The following is a 17,605-nucleotide window of genomic DNA, read 5'->3' on the forward strand; positions in this document are numbered from 1 at the left end:
AGATATGGGGGGGGGGGGGGACATCATGGGGAAATTTGGGAGAATGATCTGGGCAATGAGTGATTAAATTCCTGTTTGGAGACAGGCTGTGGGTGCAGTGGAGAGGGAGGGAGGGCAGGTTCTTTGATCTTACTCAAATGGCTACATCACTTGGCAGATCAGGACTTCAAAACACCTGCCTACAAAATCACTTTGAGATGGTCAAGCTGTACTTGACACTTCTGTCCAAAGGAGGTTTCTATGCTCCCTGGAAGAGCTTTCTGTTCACAGCTGTCCTTGCTGCACTGCTAAGCACAAGTAATGCAGTTTGGAGTCTTAGGCTATGTCAACACTACAAGCTAGGGTGTAATTCCCTTGCCCATGTACACGTACTTGCACTGGCTTGTGGGTATGTATTTGGCACAACTAAGCTGTGCCTCTGCTGCCGCTACCATTGCTACTGCAGCTACCCTGGTATTTATACCTCATGCTAGGTTGATGAGAGCTAGTGCATGTATGTTACGCAAGCAGGGAAATCACACCCCTAGCTCATAGTGTAGACATATCTGTAGCCAGGGAAAATACTGCATATGGGTGTAGTGCTCCTGGCATGAACCTGTGTTCTTCTTCATCCTCATATAGAATGAGTGGAATTAGGTGGGGAGACAGTTAAAGGCTGAGGTCCTCTTTAGCAAACTGGGACCTAGACTTTACTGCAGGGCCCCTTGGTTCCGTGGCCCTGCAGTGCAGCAGGCTGGAAATCTTGCAGCAGATTCAGAAGTTTTGTTTTAAAAGGGTGGTCTCCACTGAATTAAATCAGAAAATGAATAATACAATCGGTATACTATGCCTTGTATTAATTGTAATGTTAAATTAATATTTTACTCTGCCTCTGATCATTTTTTCACATGCCCCATGTACTTGAATGTGTAGAAGTTGTCATGGGAAGGCTTTGGCAGCTAGGTAGGGGAGAAATGGGGATTTTGGCACCCAGAAAAGAATAGGGAAGATGTTTAGAGTTGTGGGAGAAGCAAATTAGCGGGATGTTTCTGCTAAAACCATCACAGAATGCCTGGGGCCCCAGTCAAAAGTTTGTGAAAGCAAAGAGTGACCAAAACTAGTCAGCACAAACAGCTGCCTGTCAGACCTGTGCCAGAAGTAGATGAAGGTTGCTCATTAGATTGCAGTTGATGAAAGGGGGTTAGGGGAATAGTTGCAGAAAAGTGTAGAGTAGAACCCAGATTGAGCTTGCCTCTTGGGCCCGATTTAAATCTATAGGGTGGTAAGGAGTGCACCCTGTGATGGTAGTTGAGAATAGAGTTGCCACTCACAGATGGTAATGCTCAGACCCCTCTTGGAAGCTGGCCTGACCAAATGAATCATCATGTAGTTTCCTGAAAGATGAAACTACCGCCTGGAGGGCAGGGGATTATTATAGATCTGTGTTGCACACCTTGAACTTGGCTTAATTAGGGGAGGCTGCATGATCTAATGCATGGACACTGGGACTGGGAGTCAGGAAACTTGGGTTCTCTTCTCTCCCACTGACCTGTCATGTGAGCTTGGCCCAGTCACTCTCCCTCTGTGCTTCAGTTTCCCCATCTGTAAAATGGAAATGATGATAGCTGGTTTTGTAAAGTGCTTTGGCACCTATGGATGAAAAGTGCTATAGAAGAACTAACTGATGGTGTTTGTTCTTTAACTTCTCCTAAGTGTCACTGGAGTGTTTATTTTACACCCTCTTGCTGCATTTCGTCCGTACTGAAGACACTTCCCATTGCTCATTTTGCTCTAGAAACGTTTCCATTTTCCGGGGAGGAGGATGTGAGTGACCCAGAGGCTTTGAAGTCTTTACTTTCCCTGCAGTGGAAGAATAAAGCACATAACTTCCCAGCTGAGCGAAAATTCAATGCAGCTGCTGCCCTGAGCGAGCCTTTCTGTGCTGTCTGTACCCTCTTCTACCCTTATAACCAGGTAATTTCTGATACTGCTGCGGATGGGTGGGTGGGTCAGTGGAGGGTATTGCATAGTGTGTATTTTAGTCAGATTAGTGTGGGTTTGTTTTCATGGCGTCGGTGTGATGATCTAGGCTTTTATTGTAAATTGATAAGTCAGAGCCCCAGGTTTGTGTGCCATAGAGATGTATCTGGAAATAGCAGAGACAGTGGGAAAAGCCTACTGGCTTTTCATCTTTCCTTGCATTAATTTTTAATTTTACTTAAGTAAAACAGAAATTCCATGGCAAGGGAGTATGCCGTTAACCTCAGATTGTCTTGTGTTGAGCTCTGCCACAGAATTCTTGTGTGACCTTCAGTACCTCACTTAATCTCTCTGCCTCAGTTACCTTATCTGCAAATGGGAATACTGCCCACCTCAGAGGGATGGTGTGAGAACTGATGTGCAAAGCTCTTTGAGATCCTCTGATGGGGAACACGATAAGTGCAAATTATTATTATTATTAATGTTGTCTACACAAGGCCACCAGGACTGTGCAAAACTTGCCTTTCTCCTAAAAACTGGTGGACCACATGCTTTTTCTCCTCTTCGTCAACCGACACTCGGCGCTTGACAACTTCTCAAGCTGAGTAGGCGCAGCTCAGGGGTCCGTACAGAGAAAGCAGTCTCTGCTCTTTGTGGGTACATCTATACTGCAATAAAACCCAACCCACAACAGTGAGACTCAGAGCCTGCGTGAACTGACTTGGGCTTGAGGGACTCGCAGAGCAGTGTAGACATTCCTCTGAGACAACCCTCCTTGCTGGGTTTCTGAGCCGAAGCTCCTGCCCAAGCGGGAATGTCTACATTACTATTTTTAGCCCCATAGCATGAGCCTGAGTCAGTTGACCCAGGCTCTGAGACTTGCTGCTGCAGGTTTTTTGTGTTTTGCAGCGTAGACGTACCCTGAGACACTCTGCCTGATTGAAAGAGGATTCTACCTGGATCTGTTTTTACGCTCTCCAGGTTGTTTGAAATTTGAGGGTGGATTTACAAAATGCTGACCGAGAGTAATATCAGGTCCTTCTGTGGTTTTGTCCCTACCTAGGAGAGGCCAACCTCAGTGCTACTGAATTGCGAACATACGCTACAGCATCCCTCTTTTCCCAGGCTAATACAGGCAGCTGTAACGTTTCAGTTACGCAAGCAAGAGCAATGGTGTTGGTCTCGGTTTTATAAATTAATGCATTGGAGCCTGGGCTTAGTGTAATGTGGGAGGCACTGTACAAGGCAGCAGACAGGAGAGATGCATATGTAAATCTTTGTGGTGTGTAATTTGTTTTAATTTTCTAATCATTTGAGTAAATCAGAGCTAATACCCAGAAAGGTTTTCTGGGCACGTCCAGCTTTCCTCCCTTGCCGTAAGAGGCTGCTGGGATTTAAAGTTCTGGGAACTTCAGTTTAAGATGCAGATTTTCTTGGCAATCGTTGCCAAGCAAAACATTGGGAACCAAATCTCACCCTGCCCCACCTATCAAACGTATATCATAAATCAGACCACACAGGACGGGAGGCTTCCAAAATTCGTAAAGCCTCTCAACTCTCAAGCTGGTCAATTCTTCTGTGCATTGCATACATAGTGCTGATAACTTAGCTGTGCCTGGTTAAAACGCCAAAGCTGCACATTTCAAGGGGATTGGGGAAAAATAAGATTTAACACACTGACACATTTGGGTCCTGTAGTGATTTACAGGAGCAGACATTAATACATACAGTGCTGCTACACTTGCGTATGCATTGAATTGGTACTCAGCATGAGGTAGCCTTGTAGCACAGGTAGCCCTGTAGTAATAGGTGTAGGTAGGGGTGTGTGTGTGTGTGTGTGTACATATGTATGAATATATTTGTATGCAGGCGTGTGTAATTACCCTCACACCCCCTATAGGTGTAGAGACAGAATCACAAGGAGAAGAAGAGGGTTTTTTATCAGTTTAAATATGCTTGTTCCAACATCGTATCCCCCAGTTACTAGTTTGATGGCCTTCTGTTTTCTCGCATCCAGTTCCACTAAGGTATTGCTTTTCAGAGATGTACTGAATCTCTTCCCCCTTTATTTTAAAAAACTGGAAATAAAAATCCTAGTGGGCCTCTTGCTGTCCCAGCAGATCTGGGTGAAATTTTTTTTTAATATATATGATTAGTGCAGTATTTTTGTTCAAATGTGCTTTAGCCCCATTCACATCTGTGTGCGTTGCTTTCCCTTAGTGTTCAAGCAGTGTTTTGGAAACTGGTATTTAAAATCACACATGCAAATCTTTGCACCAGAAATCCTAGCACACCAGTCAGGGAACAGAAACATACAATGCTATTCGTCTGACCACTTGCATCTAAGCACTGTATCCAGCTTCTGAATATTCACAAGCAAAAAGTAAGATTAGAATAAAAAAATCATCCACTGAATTTGAACATCAGCTTTAAGGAATTTTCAATTTGCTTCCAGATATTTCATGAGCAGGAAGGCAAAATTTGTTAGATATGTTATTTGCTCAACTCTGACCCAGTTTGTCCCTGCATAAATAGGGCACATGGAGCCAGACACAGCTCTGTGTTCACTTGGGGCATGCGTGTTTAAAAAAAAAAAAAAAAATCCCTGATTTATTCTGCAGACAGGAAATATAAAGTATCTCTCCAGGACTGCATGATGCTGCTGTATAATGGATTGTGAGGAGACTTGGGTGCAGCTGGGCTGTTTAATCTATTGTTTTTAACTGTGGTTTACTACCAGAAACCTTTAACTGTCCTTCTGAAGAAAGAACAGGAGAGGGTGCCGAAGGGGAGGGGAGATAGTCTTCTTCTGCAGCATTTGGGGATTTGATCTTATTTTGTAAAAGTATAAATGCAAAAATAGTGAACGCTGCTCATTGTTCTAATGCTTCCCTGAGCTTTCAAACCAAACGACAAATCCCAGGGCACACCCTGTTGGAACGGAGGGAGCGACAAGATTCTTGTCATGTGAGGTAGGAGTTGGGATAAGAGCACTTGCCACATGGTTGCAAACAGCATGAGCTAGTGAGGATTGATTTTTCACAAGGGCAATATTCTTTGAATTTTAGAACAGCTGGTGGATGGGCAAAATGGAGACTCTGTGTACCACTGTTTCCTTTTCCTCCTTAAGTCCTTACAGATGGATAAAGAGGCTGTCCAGGTCTCCACAGGGGAGAGCTCCTCCTTGCTCCAGCTTTCAAAGTGTGGACAGAAGACAAAGCCTCTGATCCCTGAGATGTGCTTTACCTCAGGCGGTGAAAATACAGAGCCCCTTCCTTCAAACTCGTACATCGGAGAAGATGGAACCAGCCTCCTGATATCCTGTGCCAAGTGCTGCCTGCAGGTTCATGCTAGTGAGTGTTCCTCCTTCCCCACTAAGGGCTCTGGGCATTCAGTCACTTGTACGTTTCTTTACACCTCTGCTCTCTGCATTTGGACACTTTCTGGGCATGCTTGCGGTTCCTGCCACACTCCCTTTCGCCAGTTTCTATACTAATGTGCATATACATTTCCTCTTCATTATATTCTCAGGTCTGTCGTGGCTATGGCCATCCTTGCATATTTCTGCACATCTGCTTTCTATTCCTCTTTTGCTCCTTCTGGAATTATTTTCTCTGGTCGGGGCAGGGCGAATAAGGGAAAGATCAGGTCCTGCCTGATGGAAGCTCCCTTCTTATACAGGCATCTTCCATGTAAACTCCTAATGTGCAGGCTCTCTCCCTAAGCCACGCTGGTGAGTCTGGGGGATATGGAAGCCAGGCGAATACAGCAGCGCCACCTTAGACATGTAAATCAGGTGGGAGACACTAAGTAGAAATCCTTAGCTTGTGTGATCAGCCATAGTACTGATTAAAAGCTGCTCACGGGGAAACACCTGAGGAAGAGAAAACAGGTACATTCACCTCAGTGCGTCAGCCTCCATTTCTAAAGTTGATTGGGGTTATAACAGGGGACATTCCCAAGGGCAGTATTCAGTAGCGGCTGAAACTCCAGCAGATCAGCCCCTAAAATGTTTTCAGCTATAGATTGGGCTCCCATTGAGATACTATCTTTTAGAGGAAAGTCCATTATTTTATTGGACACTTTTCTCCTTCTGACACATCTATTACAGACTGGCCTTCTCGAAGCCTGCATGAACGGAATGGTAATTTGGGTTCCGCAGGGTCTCATGAGGACAAATAAATTCTTAAATTTCTCTCCCAAAACCTGTGCCATTGACATACTCTCTTCCAAGCCACTATGGGGAACTGACTGGAGCTTTTAAAGGACAACCTGTGTCTAAAGTCCTTCTGCCCCCCCAGTCTGCACTAATGAAACGGGATATTGCATCCTTTTGCTGTGGTGGGAAATAGAATCCTGAAATCTCCTTTCAGCAATTAAGACAACAGAGCATCGTTCTCAGAGATCTTTTGAAATGAAAAGTATAAAACCACCTCATTGAAACAGCTTCATTACATACCTCCTCCTTGCTCACTTGCACCATGTAATGTTTTGCACTTACATGTGGTTATCTGTGATAACGCCCTGTTAGAAATGAGGAAATTCCATAGTGGACATCTTTGAGCAGATCCTGTTTCTGGAGGTACCTTAGTTTGTTTCTGCCTGCTGTTTTACCTGTTTTGGACTTGGGTAGTGCAAGGAGTCTGACTCTATTGGTATGTAAATGACCATTTATGTATGTCATACCTTGGAAACCAGAAATTGCAAAGTAAGCCACTTACAATCCTCTCACTTGTTCAAATGTTGGCCTACTAGGTGAACCAGTTATCTAGGTTTTATGAGAGAGGGTAGTTAATACCATGATTTCTGTGAGCATCTGTTGTTGTTGGGAGCACCTGGGCTTATGGAATAGTTTCTGAGATGCATTTTCTTAGTGTCTGTGTTGCTGTTTATGACAATGTTAGTTTATCACAGGAGACATATACGTCTGTTTCTTTAGAGAGGTAAGGTGGGTGAGGTAATATATTTTATCTGAAAGGTCCTAGACCTGAAGAAGAGCTCAGTGTAGCTTGCAAGCTTGTCTCTTTCACCAACAGACATTGGTTCAATAAAAGATATTACCTCACCCATGTTCTCTCTAATATCCTGGGACGAACACAGCTACAACAACACTACATGTTTCTTTGATTATTATGCCCAAGAGAGGATTTCTGATGGCAGCTGGTTGAAGGTACTGGTCTGCGTCAGGAGTACTGTAGATTCTACAGCATCTAGTTCAGATTTGCACTAGTATTAGGAGGTGTGGTACATTACTGTTCTGCTGTTTGACCTTGGCAGATGGAAAGAATTATTTGACTTCTATCTGCAAAATTTGCTTTTATGGGCTCAGCTTTATAGAGAGGAGCAGTTGAGCACAAATGTCTCTTGTGGCGAATTAGAATAAAGGATGAACTTCTCTTGCATCCACGAGGCGGTCACTTCCGGCTCATGGTGTGTAGTATGCTGACATAGGGTGAGTGCACACATGATAGAGATGGCTTTCTCATCTTGGAGATAGTCGTCACTGGAGAGTTGAATCTCTTTATCCACTACATGCCTACATCTCCAGTAGAAAGGCATGCAAGAGCAATGTTAGCAAGCCAAATTCTGATTTGGGGAGAGAGATGTGTATATGAATAAAGCAAAGTTAATCTGCAGTCGTAGACAGAGCCTGGTGCATTCTGCTAATCAGGTTTAGCTGTGCTGGACCCATGAGGCTTGGGTTTAGCTGCTTCACTCTAGTTTAAGGTTGCAGGTGCCTCTCTGTCTCCTCGTCACTGTCTGTTTGCACTTGTAGATTCCAGTATCCATTTGCCTTTGGTGTGGTGAGACCAGTTTGCTGGTAGACCAGTAGAATGGAGCTACAGCATCGGGGCTTATTGAAGCTGGGCTGGCTGGGTGCTGTAAAACTGCTCAGCAGGCCATTACAGTCCGATTTGGAGGAGTCTCACCCAGCTGTGATAGGCTGTGACAACGGGAGGGATGCCAGGAAACCTCAGCCAAGATTTCTAGGCCCTTGAGGTGCTGACACAACCTATTGAGGGGAGAGAGTAGTTACTTCGCTTGTTTGCTAGCCTCGTTGCATTAACTGTCGATTCTGGGCTTCAATCACTCTCGTTCCCCTCAGCACACACTTCTTCCCCTCTCTCTTGCATAGCTATTTCTGGGAGCTGAAAGCCTCCTATTTAAAAGAATGAGATTTTGCCTCTTAGCTACAGTCAGAAACACCCTGGTTCCTGAGGAACAGACAGCTGCACTCAAAGGTTAATATTTAGTCTGAGCAGCTCTAGTCTGGCTGGTTTGCTCTTAATAAGCAAGATTTAATTTATTTTCTGGAAAAAAAAGGAATATTAAATATGTTTCTCATCGTAGTTTCTCCTTTAGGCTCCTCTTTTCTTTCATTCTTAAGTTTGTGTCTCTCCCTCTCTCATCTGAGAGCTGTGTTCCTTCAGAAGATTCCCCCCTCAAGTCCAGAGGTCCCCCGACCTGTGGTCTTGAAACAAGAAATCAATGCTGAAATTTCAGTCTGTTCCACACAGGTTTGGGCTCCACAGAGATTTCACTTAAGGGCTTAAAATAGAAGCTCTTGTCAACTTCCTAATCAGTTTTCCAAACTCCATCACCCCGCCTCTTTTGCCAGGTCTGGATTGGATCTGCTTTCGTGACCTGTCACGTGATGGAAAGGAACTTCATATGCAGGAGGCAACCGTGGGTGTATATTATTGACTCTTGTCTGAGGTTGTTTGTCTGGGTTAGGTAGCTGCTTGTTACTGAGGCGGGTACTGTGTCGACCTCACTGATAGCTGAATATTTACCTGTAGTTTACCCAAGTTATTAACACGAAGTATTGCAGTGCTTTGTATACTAGAGACCCTTTTTGCCTGTTCAGCTGAGATGGCAGCACCTTGATTTCCAGCTTTTAGTGTGTTTAGCTGAAAATTTCTCATGAGGTGTTTGGGAAGAAGGATGGCCCACTGGTTAGCCTGGGATTCCCCCAGGTTCAATTCCCTGCTCCACCACAAACTTCCTGTGTGATGTGCAACAGTAAGCACATGGAGTGTTTAATTCCCCACTGCTAGATTACTTTATTCTGCTCCCTTTTCCCCCCTTCAAATAAGGTCCTGCTCAATCTTTCTGCAAAGATGGCTGCACCAGCTGGGTTTAAATCAGATCATCATTCTTACCTCCTTTGATGTGTCCATTTAGTGTAGCAATAGGGGCATATCTTCTGAGACCAATCTCTTGAATGTAGTGCCAGACATCTCCTCCTAACCTCTGGCCCTAGGAAGGAGTTGGGGTTTCACATTCTACTTCATTAGTATGTGACATCAATCCTAGCTGCCCTACCCCTAGGTGACTCCTCTTCCATGTCATTTACGTATTGTGGTCTCTTGGGTTTTGAATCTGGTTATTCCAAATACTATGTCTAATTTCCAAGGTGCATCTAACCTGAACTATCAGCAATGGGCTTCATGTATGTGTGGCCAAGAGCGTGAGAAGAATCCTTTTGGTTTCTTTCAGGTTGCTATGGAATACGCCCTGATCTGGTGAATGAAGGCTGGTCTTGTTCACGGTGCTCAGCCAATGCATGGGCAGCGGTAAGTATCCACTGTAGTGGAGACGGGAAAGGAAAGGTTTTGGGGAGAATTAACTGGATGCGTCAACACCGAGGGGAGGTGGGGAGACAGTGTTTCCCGGCATGCTGTTGCCCCAGCTTAATAAATCTCTGCGGAGGTTTGGTTTGGGATTGCCTTGGTTGCCTTTTCAATTAATCTTTATGATGGTTTTTTACTGTAGGACTGCTGCCTGTGTAATCTCAGGGGAGGAGCTCTTCAAATGACCACTGATGGAAGGTAGGTAGCATTTAAAATGTCTTGCATGTATCCTAGAGAGACAAGGTGAGTGAGATAATATCTTTTATTGGACCAACTTCTTTGGAAAGCTCTCACCGACAAAATAAATAAAATATTTATTGGTCCAATAAAATATATTACCTCACCCACCTTGTGTCTCTAATATCCTGGACCAGCACAGCTACCACTACACTGCATTGCACGTATACTAGCTCTCTCATCCAAGCACTAGTGCAAGTAATGTTGTTTATATTGTGAACACTGGTCACGGTGCTCCAATGTGGGAGCAAAATTTTGCCTCGCATGCATAATTGCTGCTCTTTAGAGTGGATGGATGAACTGGGATGTCTGTGCTGTCCCACTCTTCCTCTGCTCTTAAGGGTCTGATTCTGTGTGGCACTGAACACCTTCAATGTCATTGATTTCACCTTTCAGCACCATGCAGGAGTGGTTCCCTATTGAAGGAAGTTGATCCCAGTTGTTCCAGAGACCTTTATCTAGTGCAGTGCATGATTAATAACCAGATGCTAATATTACCAATGCTGCCAACTATCATAAATGTGTCCAGATACTATAGAAGGGAAACTGGGAGAAATGTTAACAGCCCTCTAGAGTTTATTCATCCCATAAATGTGCCAACATTTAAAAAAAAAATATGGCAGCTTCTAATTTCTCTGATTTCCAGGTGGATCCATATAATCTGTGCTATCGCTGTCCCAGAGGCCCGTTTCCTCAACGTAATAGAGCGCCATCCTGTGGACATCAGTGCTATTCCAGAGCAGCGGTGGAAACTGGTAGGTGCTTCCTGGGGGTTGCTTGAGTAATAGCAGGGCTTGGCTTAGCTAGTGAGAAAAACATTAAGTTGTGTAGGAGCCTCAGGCTGCAAGGGCTGGAGGATGTTCTCCTCAGGAAGCAATACCATTTGGATATGTCTGAGAGGGTCTGCTTTCCTTTAAAATGTTTCACTTTCTCCGTCAGGAAATCTTTCCCATCTCCATCCTCTGTGCAGAAATTAACAAAGGCCCCCTTGTGGTCATCTCAATAAGGAGGGAATCAGGAGAAGATATATCAATAGGTTACATGCCAGTGGATGGATTTCTAATTCCTTTCTGTGGAGGTTGCAATAGCTTCATCCCAGGGGCTTAATGATTAGATGGAATCAATGAGTCTTGGCTTTGCCTACGGTGCTATGTTCTCCCCGCTGGTTCTGAATACCCCTCTGCTATGGGTGCATTTGGTAAGATAAATTGTGCTTTCTGCTTTTCTTTTGTGTGGGAGTCAGTTTTGGACATCAAGAGGGGGATATGGTGGGGGAAGCTGTCATTAGCATTGATGTATTCGGTAGTTAGTGCTGATGTATTCATTAACTGCGCAGCTTTTCAGTGTAGGCAGCCCAGCCCTTCCTGGATGAGAGGTTAGGAAGAATCTGTGTATGCTTCTAGAGTTATTCTTCTGTTGTGCAAATGGGTTTTGTACACAAATGTGAATGTAAAAAGCATTCATTATTCAGGTTGCGTGATGGAGCAATGTGATGCGAGAGTGATAAATCTTGAAGCACCAGCTCTTTATGGATCGTCTGACATTTCCAGCATGCATCCTCTTCATTACCACCACTTGTAACGATGAATTAAAAATCCTTTTACACAGAAGTCGCTTGTATTGCTTAATGGGGCCTCACAAGAAAACCTGTTAACTCCTGCATGACTGCCTTGCAACTGTGCAGCATTCATCACTGAATGCAGCATCACTTTGTCATAGTGAACTCCAGACTGCTTGGCATGGGTCTGTGTGGGAGGACTATGATTAAAGGAGAAGACTTTACAGGCAGAAGATAATTAGAGGAGTTTGGTGTGTGTATTGGGGGTGTGGGAGAGAGAACCACAAATTGTGGGGGCAGGTAAGTGAAGGTGAGCATTGGGAAGCCTTTGGTGTGATGTTACTTGATTCAGTAACAAGTTTCCATGGATTTCTGTCCACCGTGCATCATTTTACAGGGGTCCAAGGGCATCGTGGATTTAATACACCTTCATCTGAAGCATTTATTTGTACACCACCTGGCCCAATTGGCCCATGATCCTGATTAGGGACTTTGAGCTGTACCTCATTCATGATACATGGTACCCTTCATGGACTAACAGTCCAATCCAGTATCCTGGTAAATTCCATGTTCCTCCTTTAGCTGCAGTGGACATTTTAAGAGAACCATTCTTTGTAGTAGCTTACCTGTGTTGGGGGTCTCACTGAGAACAGCTGCCTCAGCTTTTGGGAGGAAGAGAAACACTACTTTTCTAGGTGTGAAATGAGCTTAACTCTTACCGGGCAGAGCGTGTGGGGATTTGTTGGATAAGCTGGTGGGTTTTGCTGTGTAGGGCACAGGAAGTAATATTGGAGATGACAGAATACTAAAATAGCATCTTTCCTTCATATGGCATCCCAGCCAGCTCTGCTTTATAGACCGGTCAGTCCAAACATACCCTTGTCTGCATACCCACCTCAACCGAGGTGCACTGCAATGTTAAGAAATGAGAAGGACCAGATTTTCAGAAGTGCCTATAGAGACGTTCATGCACACGCTTGACATGTATGCACAAGAAGTGGGGGGGGGGGGGGTGAGTTTCATGCCTAAGGCATTACAGGGTTTGAGATTGCTAAGGCTTGCCAAATTTGCTAAATTACTTGGGCACGGCAGGGTGAGTAAAGGACAGTGTGGGAGTAAGAGCGAGTGACTGATAGCATGGTCTAAAGCTAAGCAGAGTATGGGCAGCAGCTGTGATCTTCTCCTATACAGCTCGACCCATATACCTCAGACTAGTCATACCCAACCTGAAGCTCTCCCTACTATTTTCAACCTGGGCCCCAGCTCAGATCTGTTAAAACAACTCCTGCTGTTTCAGTCCCAAATAGACGGACAGTCTTGCTGAATTGTAAAGTGGCTTTTATTTTGTGGATGAACATCTGCTATGGCATGGGGCCAAAATTGTCCCCTATGGTTTCCTTCGTATTTCATGGGAGGTATAGAATCTTCACATTTGATGCCTCAGGTTGGAAATCAGGACACTTAGTTAACTGTCTATTGTCCATTGCTCCCGTTGGAAGTCAGTAAGAGCTGCAAGTGCTCGGCACCCCTTGAAAAATTGGAGATATCCTATCTCCTAGAACTGGAAGGGACCTTGAAAGGTCATTGAGTCCAGCCCCCTGCCTTCACTAGCAGGACCAAGTACTGATTTTGCCCCAGATCCCTAAGTGGCTCCCTCAAGGATTGAACTCACAACCCTGGGTTTAGCAGGCTAAAGCTCAAACCACTGAGCTATCCCTCCCCCCTAGCATTAGGCACCTGATTGTGAAAATGTCTGTCTGTATGACGCACTATGCACTGCTCCATCTTAATCAGAGCAGCCTTTCCCATTGTCGGCTGGAGTCTTAAATGTTTATGCCAAGATCACACACTAGTCTGCTAGCAGGCAACATGGAGGAGCTCAGATACCTGCTTGGACACGCATGCAGCTCTGAAGCTTCCGGCAAGATGCCAGCATAGCCCTTGTACAAAGTTTCTGCTGCCCCTGCAGTCAGGACTAGTGTTAGGATGTAGGAAGTAGACTGACTCTCAGCCCCTTTATCCCACACCACCAGAATGTCTGTTGTGTTTGTTTACTGTCTGCTTGCTAAGATCCCTTTTTGGTTTTTTACTTGTGGGTGCCATTATAATATATGTGCACATACCGGTGCTGGAAACAACAATGTGTCGCAGTGTTACCATATATAATGCTGCGTTACTTTTATAGGTGTCATAACTAAGGGAAGATAAATTACATTTTGAGCTGAAATTTGAAATGAGATGTAAAGTCAATGAGTCAGAGATACAAGGCGGCTTTGTTCTGGACTGTAGGATGTTAAGGAGAAAGTTCTTGAACTAGCAGCCCTGGTAAAATTGCATGAAGAGGTACAGAGGAATTTTGAGCTAGATGAGCGTGAGGGAGTGTACAGAGAAACATGGTTTGTGAGATACCATGGAGCAAGTCCATTGAGGCTTTTGGCAAGTGCATCCTGATTCAAATGGGGGAGCTAGTGGAGTTGTTTAGAGAGAGAGAGGGACAGGCAGATTGTGGTCACCTTTCTTTGTGTGTTAGAGGTGGGTAGAGGTATCCTGTATGTGGTGAGGCTTGTGGTGAACATGGAGAAGGGAGTTGAAATCAAGGTGAGCAGAAGAGGCAAGGCTGAAGATTTCAGTAGTGTTTGAGTTGAGGCAGATGTAGGTGAGTGTGTGGAGCTGGGATGAACAGACCCACGAACAGGGACTGAGAAAGGAGGGTGAAGAATGATAGAAGGTCATAGGTAGCTGAAGCAAATGAACTGGAGTAAAGAAGGGAGGTGGCAGGAGATGCCACTCCAGTGATTCAAGTGCATTTTGTTACTGTTCACATCTCTTTTCCTTAGCAATGTGGGGGTGGTGGAACAGCATTCTCTGATGTAGGTGCAGGGTGAGGACTTGGGGTGATTTGTTTGAAAATAGTGTCCAGTTGATCTGAAAATGTGCATTAGGTGCTAAGGCCTGGGCTCCCCTTGAAAGCATAGACCTCTGAGTTCATTTGAGCATGCTGCATCATTATAAAGAATGCAGTTTGCATGGTTTCTGATTAATGGTGTATTACAGGCTTGTGTGTGTAAATTATGTATGACGTGGAAATTCAGAATAATTAGCTGTCATCCCTCACTGGAGTAAATGAATTGTAGTGTTCATCATGCTGTAGACAGCCCATTCTTTACTCTCAGCTATGATCTGATTTTTTTTCTGTGTGCATTTATTCAGAGTATTTTTCTCCCGTACCTTAGACATTCTTTCTCTTCCCACCTCCCCTTCCTCATTAATTCATATCTGTCGGAGCATCTTCCCCACGATACTCAGTCCCAGGTCTTCCACTAATGCTCTGCTTTCACCATACACCACATCTCAAGGTCCCTGTAACTTAAATTTTCCTTTGTCCTCCGATCATATTTGATCGATCTAATCGTTCCTTTTGGTGTGGCTCTTCTGCACAACAGTGTCTCTCTGCCACTGGGATGCCATTAGATGCATGTTAATCCCTCAGGCTTGGAAGCAGGCTTTACAGCAATAAAATCAGACTCCCTGTACTCAAGGGTTAATACTCCCTTGAGAGGCTGTATTGAGCCCTTCGTATATCAGCGCTTGTCCCTGCTAGGGAGAGAATTAGGTATTGACAGTTTAATAATGAGATCTCATTGCTATTGACTTGCTCTCAGTGCTGTATTCCTGCTGCACACTTTGCTGTGGTGCTTATCTACCTTTTGAACATGGCTTACAGAGCGATAAGGGCATAGCTTATTAAATACTAAAAACTACAGTCAGGCAATGCGAAGGGCCTGACTTTGACTAACAAAAGCTAGGAAATTCAGAGTGAAAGCACAGGGCCAAATTCATCTCTCTCTCCACTGATTCTGATACTTACAAGAGAAATGAACTTGGCTTATTGCATCCACATACAGGAGTGCTTGTGATATATCTGGGCATGATTGGGAGTGATGGAAACGTCTGAGGCAGAGTGATTTCCTCTCTTCCTTTCTCAGTTTATAGTGGGGAGAGGGAAATATCTGTCCCTCTTTGGGGCAGGGACAGTCTTTGTTACAGCACTAGTACAGTTGAGGCAGGGAAGGGAGGGGGGAAGGAAGGCTATACCTGATGGCAGGAGCTGCAGGGGAGGAAGGTTCTCACTCCCAGTGAAGACGGGATACTGATGTTTAGATGAGCAGAGGGAATGGGGAGGGGAGGAGAGGGGGAGGCCCAATACAGTGTTTTCTTCTGGAGCATAATACCAATCTTCAGGTGACTAAAAAATTACCACCAATCCCTATTCCCACTCCACAATATATGGGGAGATGATTTCCATATGATAAATATTTATCCCATACCTGTGTCCTGATCACTTGTCCATGAATCCATCTCCCCGGGATTCTATTCATATGAGCAGTTTGAAACAGTTGCATTCTTCTTTTTAAAGGGCAGCCTCCCTCCACAAAATGTGGAATTTCCTCTTTCTCAAGTTATCCCAATCTGCGGCCCAGGCCAGCCATCAGTGACAGCTTTTCTAGGCATAAACGTTTTATGAACTAAGGCTGGGATTTCCAAACGAGCATATAGGCATTAGGAGCCCAATTCCCCATGAAAGTCAGTGAATTCCAAACTCCCAGAGGCTAAAAGTTTAATATTCCACATTCCTGCAGGGCTGGAAATGGGAGTTTGATACCATTGGAGTGAGGGGCGATTCTCAGCTTCCCAGTGGCATCCAGTGCTCACTGCCAAATTTGCAGTACCATGAGATACTGGACTTTTAAAACAAGGACATGTTTGTTTAGAAGGGCTATTTCAGTTCCATTTCAAAGGTGTCTTAAAGCTTGTTTACACTTGAAAGTTAGTTTACATTAAGGTAAGGTGTGAATTTAAAATGCAATAGCTATTCTAGAATAATTTCGTCTGTGGACACCCTTATTCTGGCATAAGAATAATGAATAGTAGGTTAAAAAAGTCTTGCTGGCTGCATAGCCAATGCATAATATTCTCATTCCAGAATAAGAGTGCTTTGTTCCAGTTTAGTTTAATCTTCTTTCAAAGAGGATTAAGCGAACATGACACATTTATTCTGGAATAAGTGTCCACACACAAGAGTTATTCCTGAATATCTATTTTGGACTAACTCCATATGTAGACAAGACTTTACATTTATTATTTGCTTTCCTTTCTCTCTAATTCCTGCATAAAGTAACCAAGGCAGCTGGCTTTACAGAGGGGAATACAAGAAACAGTCCAAGTGGGGGAGAGGTGGGTGGGACTTTAAAGCATTTAAAAACCTTTTTTGTAACATCTGTGGCATATTCAAAATACATGGTGTAGTGTGAAGGTTTTATTTACCCAAGAGTGGCAAAGCAGTGAGTGAGTTACATACTTCAGATAATCCCACATAGATGCCAATCAAACCGTTATACCATGTCATCATGTATTCCATGTGTATGTATAATAATAAAAAGGGCCTACGTAAAAATAAGTTGTTAAACTGTTATTCTGTGTTGTGTTGTTGTGTCCAGAGATGAAAATGGTCTTTTCTAGCAACTTGTTTCCCAAGTTTCAGCTACAATGTGAATTAAAATGGGTACATTTAAAAATCTCTGGAGAATGGGTGTATAATGGAAGTAGAAGTTTTACCGTAATGCTTGTAGGTAATGCTGATACATTACACTCCAGAGAACATTGTCCCAAATTGTTTTTGTGAGGACTTCATTGACTAATATGTATCTGATGGATTGTGTCATTGATAGCTGCTTGAGAGATTAAAATGATGTCATCTTGTTGCTGTTGAGGGGAACATTAGTTCTGTGTGTCTGTTATATTTAGGATGTGTGTGTTTTGGCTCAGGATGGGTTCTAGGTGAGTGCATGTGGTTGAGCAGGCAGATCGAAAGGAATTTGACTACCCTTATGTCTGTAATGCCCTGCAACTGTTGATAACAAGGAGTTTTGTACCATGTCTAACTCTGGCCTCCAGCCTCAAATATGTTGATTTAAAAGCTGCTGCTGACTTTCTCCTTTGCATAATGTGAACCTGTGTTTCCCTTCAGAAATGTGTGTACTGCCGGAAGCGGATGAAGAAGGTGTCTGGTGCCTGCATTCAATGCTCCTATGAGCACTGCTCCACTTCCTTCCATGTGACCTGTGCACATGCCGCTGGGGTACCCATGGAGCCGGATGATTGGCCATATGTTGTGTCCATCACTTGCTTCAAACATAAAGCAGCCAACCACAATGTA

General features: G+C 44.1%; 1 protein-coding gene across 2 annotated transcripts in view; it reads left to right on the top strand.

The window, feature by feature from the left end:
* The window catches only part of KDM4B (lysine demethylase 4B), a 164,292-nt gene that overhangs the window by 139,491 nt on the left and 7,196 nt on the right, over positions 1-17,605 (top strand). The window contains exons 14-19 of one of the 2 annotated variants that reach the window (XM_065422293.1): positions 1,775-1,953; positions 5,090-5,312; positions 9,460-9,536; positions 9,736-9,791; positions 10,477-10,585; positions 17,417-17,602. In XM_065422293.1, the coding sequence (XP_065278365.1) occupies positions 1,775-1,953; positions 5,090-5,312; positions 9,460-9,536; positions 9,736-9,791; positions 10,477-10,585; positions 17,417-17,602 (830 nt within the window). Of the gene's footprint in view, positions 1-1,774; positions 1,954-2,319; positions 2,638-5,089; positions 5,313-9,459; positions 9,537-9,735; positions 9,792-10,476; positions 10,586-17,416; positions 17,603-17,605 lie in introns of those variants that run through there. The other variant, XM_065422294.1, reaches the window with a different exon arrangement.

The sequence above is a fragment of the Emys orbicularis genome, chromosome 24 (assembly GCF_028017835.1).
Source record: "Emys orbicularis isolate rEmyOrb1 chromosome 24, rEmyOrb1.hap1, whole genome shotgun sequence".
NCBI lineage: Eukaryota > Metazoa > Chordata > Testudines > Emydidae > Emys > Emys orbicularis.